At 52.9% G+C, this 7177-nt stretch overlaps 1 protein-coding gene across 1 annotated transcript; it reads right to left on the bottom strand.

Moving 5' to 3' along the window:
- Positions 1 to 97: 97 nt before the first annotated feature.
- On the bottom strand, positions 98 to 6970 carry etv4 (ETS variant transcription factor 4). Its single transcript, XM_030340700.1, has 5 exons — positions 6299 to 6970; positions 5633 to 5680; positions 3511 to 3683; positions 1560 to 1661; positions 98 to 675 (listed from the first exon to the last, which is right to left on the bottom strand). The coding sequence occupies exons 1-5, from the start codon at positions 6345 to 6347 to the stop codon at positions 439 to 441; spliced, it is 609 nt and encodes a 202-aa protein (XP_030196560.1). The 5' UTR covers positions 6348 to 6970; the 3' UTR covers positions 98 to 438.
- Positions 6971 to 7177: the final 207 nt, after the last annotated feature.

The raw sequence follows: 7177 nt of genomic DNA, 5'->3' as shown, positions 1-7177 counted from the left end.
TTGTCTCATGATGCCCCCCCCCCCCCCCCCCCCCCCCCCCCCCCCCCCCCCGTCCAGAAGCAGCGTCCATGCATTTAAACCAAAGAAACACTGCTCGTAGAGTAGTAATATGGGTCTTTATTAGGCAATCTCTTAACCACAGTCATGTTTATGGATTGAAGCTCTTAAAACGCAAAACAAATACAAAATAAGAAAAATCCCTAATGTGATTAATTTAAAAACAAGAACAAAAGAAAAAGAGAAATTCACCATAGCTTTATATACAAGTGGGTGGGGGCGGAGCAGGTGGGGGGGGGGGGGGGGCATGTGCAACAGCTGCAGGGGTGGCGATAAGGTGGTGTACGATGATGACAACGAAGACGATGCCAGTGGCGGGGAGGGGAGGGGGGGGGCGGTGAAGGTACCTGGGTGGGGCGTAGCGGGTGGGGGGGAGGGGGATTAGTACATGTAGCCTTTGGAGTAGGGCTGCTGGGGGCCCATGTTGTTTTGGGGAGCCTGCTCCGGGCCGGGGTACGGCGTTGCCTCGTCCAGGTGGGACAGGGGCACCGTGTCCTCCTCGTTCACGTAGCGCTCGAACTCGCCCTTCAGGCTCGGCCGCTGGTTGTCCGGGAAGGCTAGCGAGATCAGCGCCTCCGGCTCGCACACAAACTTGTAAACGTAGCGCTCCCCGGCGACCTGGACCAAGAAGGGATAACTCTGATCAGTAAGGAGGAAAGGTGCGGCGATTACTTTGATAACGAGGGGGAGGGGGCGTTATAATTTAATAACCGGGTCTGGAGGTCCATAGCAGCACTACAAACAATGTATACTGTAACTACCGAACATTTGTAAGCACGACACTAAAACAGCTACAAGCACCATTGGAGAATATTTTAAGCAGATTTTAATATTTGAGGAGGATAAAAAGCCAATATTTGAAAGATGAAAGTAAACTGGTACAAGCGAATGTACGTCAGCTTTTTTAAACGATACCCAAGATGGCTGCTTATGTCTTGTCCATAACATGACCTATTAAGGATATATAAATATGTGTATAAATCTGTGTATATAAATATAGACATTCATTGTGGTCTTGGTGTTTCATAATAATCGAGACAGACATGATAGAGGAGATCCGTACAACACAGTTTGTACGGATTTGACTTTAACGTCAAAGTTGTGGGCCTGGGCTGCGGTTCATCCTTCAGCCATTAGTCGGCGACACGAGGCAGGATTTGCACCGCATCCCATTATGCAATTGATCGTCATGAGTACTGATGGGGGGACGTGCGGGTTTTATTACAGCATGGGCATAACGACTGACTTTCGGGTTTTATATTTCTTCCTCCGTTTGATATATTGACATTCAAATAATTGGGTTTGATGTCGTATTAGGGAGATGGGTTGATTTAAACAGATAGATAAATGGATCCTCTTGAGTCCCCCGAGAGGAAATTGAGAGTTTATACAATACAAAAGTAAAAGTCAATATTAAATCGCTCCCGGTCGGCTGTGAATGAGGAAACTTTGATTCTTCTAACCCTTTTGGTGTATGGAATGAGTGTAATAGTGTTGTGTACCTTCTGCATGATGCCCTTCTCGTAGTAGTAGCGCAGAGAACGGCTCAGCTTGTCGTAGTTCATGGCCGGACGGTTCTTCTGCATACCCCACAGCCGCGCCACCTGGGAATGGGGGAGGAGAGGGAGAAGGAGGAAAGGGAGGAGAAGGGAGGAGATTTGGTTAGTACTCGTCCAGGTAAGGGTGTCAGGTCTGGGGTCGGGGATGAAACTTCACGGTTGACAAGACCTCTTTGGGTGATCGGGGCGGAGAATGAGGTCTTGATCGAACCATGAACGCTGATCGTGATCAGGGCTTTATCGGTTCTTTAATTTCATGGGACTGAACCTTTCCTCCCTTTTCCTCCGTTTAATCCACCCCAACCCCTAATCCCATGAAGGACCCACTTCCCTCTTCGGACACTAGGGGGTCCTCCGCGACCTGACCTCCTCCCTCTCCCTCTCCCTCCTCACGCCATGCCCGCGTGTCCCGCCCCGACATGTGGATCCACTTCCTGTGTGTGGGTGTCAGCCGTTAGCATGTGACCGTAGCCAGAGCCCCGGTGTCTCTGAACCAGAGTCACACCGCCACACCAGGATTTACACTCACAACCTCCGGGTGAACTCCCCGCTGACAACCGCTCCGCTACGCTCTCTCCCCTCCACCCCCCCTCCCCCCCCCCTCCCTCTGGTCCTCCTCCTCCCTCCTATCTCCCCCCCTCCCTCTGCTCCTCACCCTCCCTCTGCTCCTCCTCCCTCCCATCCCTCTCCTCCCTCCCCCCTCCCTCCCTCCGCTCATCTCTTCCCATCCCTCTCCTCCCTCCCTCTCTCCCCTCCCCATCTCTGCTCCTCCCTCCCTCTCTCCCCTCCCCCTCCCTCTGCTCCTCCTCTCTCCCTCTCTCCCTCCCTCCCTCCCTCTCTCCCCTCCCCTCCCTCCCTCTCTCCCCTCCCCTCCCCTCCCTCTCTCCCCTCCCCTCCCTCCCTCCCTCTCTCCCCTCCCTCCCCATACCAGAGAAGACCTCCGCTCTGCCAGCAAGAGAGTAAATCACGGCTTGGTAGCAGTTGTGAATGAATGTCGTGTTAACCGACATCTAGCCTGTGGACTTAGCGAGATGGGGGGGGGGGGGGGGGGGAGGGGTACAGCGGGGTATGTCGGGGGGGGGGGGGGGGGTACAGCGGGGTATGTCGGGGGGGGGGGGGGGGGGAGTACGACGCGAGGCACGGACACTCATGTTGCAGGAGTTCTTCTCTGACTGAGTGCACCACTTTCACACATAATTGCTCTTTTAAAACTCTTCGGCCCCATTCATTTTTAATGCACAGTTCAAAAGTAAAATGGAAAATGCAATACGGTATGGGGGGGGGGTCAGGGGCCCTGACAGTCTGACCGCCGACCAATCAGGGGGCAGACTCGGGCGTATGACGAGGCAGGGCGGGAAGGTGTGTCGACGTGTGTGTGTGTGTGTGTGTGTGTGTGTGTGTGTGTGTGTGTGTGTGTGTGTGTGTGTGTGTGTGTGTGTGTTGAATAATGAATGGGGACTAATGGATACAGGTCTGAGGACTAAACCGCGTCTCCATCACTCTTCGGACTTTGCTGCAGAACAACCTGCTGCCATGAACCCATGGAGGGGAACACTCTAAATAAATCTATACTAACTCAACGTTTGGTGGCCCGCGCCACAGACACACTGTAAACACACCGCTTCTGTTCCCAGTCCAAGGGATTGGGATAGGCCCAGCTTAAGTCCAGACGCCCAGTAGACTCCGGAGGGTAATCAAGCGGTTCAGTCGTCCGAAATACTCAGCCATGATGTCGGGGGGAACAATCGATACGCACGCACAGGCACACACACACCGACGCAGACGTCAGGTCAAAGGTCGCTCGTCATGTCTCCACAAACACACACACACACAGAACCCATCTGAGGCAGACCTCAGGTCAAAGGTTAAAGGTCGCCGGCCGTAGAGCCCCTACCTCTTCGGGCTCGATGAGCTTGAACTCCATGCCGCGGCCGGTCCAGGCGATGAAGTTGGAGTTGCCCGGGTCGTCCAGTAGGGCCACCAGGAACTGCCAGAGCTGCAGGGAGCCACGGCGCTGGTAGGGCGTGCCCTCGCGGAAGACCCCGCCCCCCTCCTGCTTCACCTCGCCTGCACACAGAGGAGGTGGAACGCGACATTAGAGGAGGAAGGGGCATTCAGCAGGTGGTGAAGGTCACTCAGCAGGTGGTGAAGGTCACTCAGCAGGTCGTGAAGGTCACTCAGCAGGTCATGAAGGGCACTCAGCAGGTCATGAAGGTCACTCAGCAGGTCATGAAGGGCACTCAGCAGGTCATGAAGGTCACTCAGCAGGTCATGAAGGGCACTCAGCAGGTCATGAAGGTCACTCAGCAGGTCATGAAGGGCACTCAGCAAGTCATAAAGACCTATCAGGGTCACTCAGGATCAGAAAGATGCAGATCTGTCTACTTTCTTCTGCTTCTTCCTTCTATTCCAATTAATGGTTTGGGCAGGGGTAACCCCGGGGGCCAAGCAGGTGGGCCCCCTGCCCCAAGGCAAAGGCAGGGACCATTGAGGCCCTCTGGTCGAGGCTGATTGGTCTGCCAACGTAAACCCTGACGCAGAACCAGATCAGGTTCTCGACTGCGTCGAAGCGACTGCGTGGTCTTTGCGTCGCGCCAGCGTCCCACCATAACTCTACCTAAAAGGAGCAGCAGGAGGCCAGACCACACCACTCTGGGAAAGCGCAGGTCGGTATCCAGACGGGGACTGGTGCCGTCACAGCAGCTGCGTTGAGTTTTCTCGTTACTCCTCCTGAGTCATAGGTTCAGGGCCCGTTTTGGGAGGTCGTTTTATTTGCAATTAAGTTTATAGGCCATCGCACATATCGGATCGTTTCTAAATAGAGTACTTAAAAACTAACAAGCAAAAAACAGATCCAGGTGACTCCGGTTATGGGAGTGAGAGACCTTTCGGAAGGGGTTATCCAAAGTTGCAGTCGGCTTTTGTTCTCTACGTTTAAATCCGACCTCATATTCCGATCAGATATCAATGAACAGGTTACGTCATGCTGTCATGATCATATCACGACACCGCGCGTATCCTGGTGACACTGACGGATCGTGTTGAAGGAGGAACAGCAGAGACCGTGAACCCTGCAGTGTGAACGACATGTGCCAGCGGTTCACAGAGGTACGCACATGCACGGAGGGGGATATATGTTTATCTGTGAAATTGGTTATTTACAGGTTATAGGATACGCTGTGTGCAGAGTGTGGGAACCTGAGGACTGGGGCTAGGTTACTAGTGAGGTCCGTGAGAGAGCTGGCACACACACACATGCGCACGCACGCACACACACACACTGACACTCGCACACTCACACATGCACACACCCGCAATCACACACACATACTGACACTTGCACACTCACACATGCACACACCCGCAATCACACACACATACTCGCACACACATACATGCACACACTCGCACACACACACTGCATTAGTCTCTTTCTTTCTTTCTTTCTCTCTCTCTCTCTCTCTCTCTCTCTCTCTCTCTCTCTCTCTCTCTCTCTCTCTCTCTCTCTGCTGTTCTAACCAGCCCAGGAGGGCCCTCGGGCGACCCTGTAACCCCAGCCAACTGCTGCACAATGGGAAAGAAATAAGCTGCAATTCAAATTCAAATGGCAATTGTGTAATCCCTCCTGCAGAGCATCGTGACCTTTCGTCTCTCCCAGCTCCTTCTTAAACCGAGCGGCACCTTAGCGTGTTCTTAGCGTGTCGCACGCCAGCGGAGGCGTGCGTTCATCTGGACACGACGCTGCCCCACCAGCTCATGCTCCGGCCGTGTTCCTCTTCGGCGGTTAAGTGAGTCATCAATAACCACCGCAGGGATGCCTAGCCAAGCGGATGGTATGCTAAGCTAGTCATTGTGGTAATGTGTGTGTGTGTGTGTGTGTGTGTGTGTGTGTGTGTGTGTGTGTGTGTGTGTGTGTGTGTGTGTGTGTGTGTGTGTGTGTGTGTGTGTGTGTGTGTGTGTGTGTGTGTACGTGCGTGGGTTTGTGTGTGTGTGGGTGCGTGAGTGATTGTGTGTACCTTCAAACTTCTCTGGGACCACGCGGGAGTCATTTTCGAACAGATACCCTGAAAGACAAAAGAGGACGTTGTTGGAGGAGTTTCCAGCAACCAAAATTGGACCCGGGCCATACTCTGAATAACATCTCTTCACAAACACGAGCGCTATCCAGCGTGAATGATATTCAAGTGTGTACTCCTCGTCCACTTAGGAAAGAATACGGGAGCTTGTTGAGCGGGAGGATTCCCAGTAAGAACTTGCAGAGGGCGGCCATTTCAGGAGTCACGTTCCCTCCACTCTGCGGCTGGGCTCAAATAACTCATCGGTATACTGAAGTGCACACAGCTGGGAAGCAAACATCTGACGTGGAAGAGTGGATTGTTTTGATTCTGTAACAGCAGAAGAATTCTCGTTTCTTTTTCTTCCATATTTACTCTCCATATTTACGTTTTGAGGGAGGGCGGGACCAATGGGAATATGGAGACATGCCGGTTAGCCAATGGAAACACTGGCCCTCTGGCCTGATAAGCCAATGAGGGCACAGCGGTAGCCAATTATGGTTCCATTTAGATAAAGCAAAGAAACGATTAAAGATCGGCTACCCGGTCCCATCAAAGACCTCCTCAAAGAATTAAGATTATAATCAACTCTCCAGGGGAGTGTCGTGACAAAGAGCAGAACTTTACCTTCGTTGCTGTGCTGGTGGTTTGGGTAGACCTCGTTATGGTGGTACATCGAAGGACAGCCAGGCACGTCTGGAAAACACAAAGAGGCAGCATTCAGACAACTGATATTGACATGTTCTTAAAGGGCAGCGGTGCACATGCTACACAGTGTTCTGTATCCTGAGACCTACCCGGGACAGCTTATCTGAGTGAAATCTCAGCCGAGCGAACGGGAGAGTACCGTGTGAATATTATGTTTGATCGGCCCTAACACTGCAAGGACAAATGTTGGATTTATCATCATATCACTTGTCTTCCCCCCACCGCTGGTATTTTTAGGCCCTGAGCGAGCAGTCCGGCTGCAGAGCAGAGTACAGTATACGATGTCTGCTCTGTCTGGGCACATCATTGACGGACTCGGATAGCAGTATTCACCCAAAATAGAACCTCTCTTCCCTCATTAACCTTGGGGCCGAATACTTAGCGCGCCGAAACAACCAAACAGGTCCACACTCGCTGGAGTGCGAGGCTGCGCGATTATGAATCCGTTGAAAGTCTTTGTTTCCCTTTTTTTTTGAACCCGTTTAAGATCCTGCGATGTGTCACTTTGAGACGGATGTGGGTGTCACAGAGTGTATCGTTATTTCTGGCTTTTGTATTTGTCTGTCTGTCGGTCTGTCAAGACTCAAAGCGTTTCTTTGTCTGCAGAACTGACGATAAGTTAAATAGAAAAGGTGTGAGAGTGGACCGCTCTTAGCCTCAGGGCTGGCCCCGCTCCCAGAAGGCAGAGGCAGGGCTGGGGGGGGGGGGGGGGGGGGATGGAGCTGGGAGGATGGGGCGGGGGGGCGGGGGGGGGGGGGGGGGGGGTGCTAACCAGAGCCTTCCACTCCGAGGGCACTT

Source organism: Gadus morhua, chromosome 18, assembly GCF_902167405.1.
Source record: "Gadus morhua chromosome 18, gadMor3.0, whole genome shotgun sequence".
In the NCBI taxonomy this organism is placed as follows: Eukaryota; Metazoa; Chordata; class Actinopteri; order Gadiformes; family Gadidae; genus Gadus; species Gadus morhua.
Note: the sequence above shows the minus strand (reverse complement) of the source record. Positions and strands in the feature narration are given on the sequence as shown.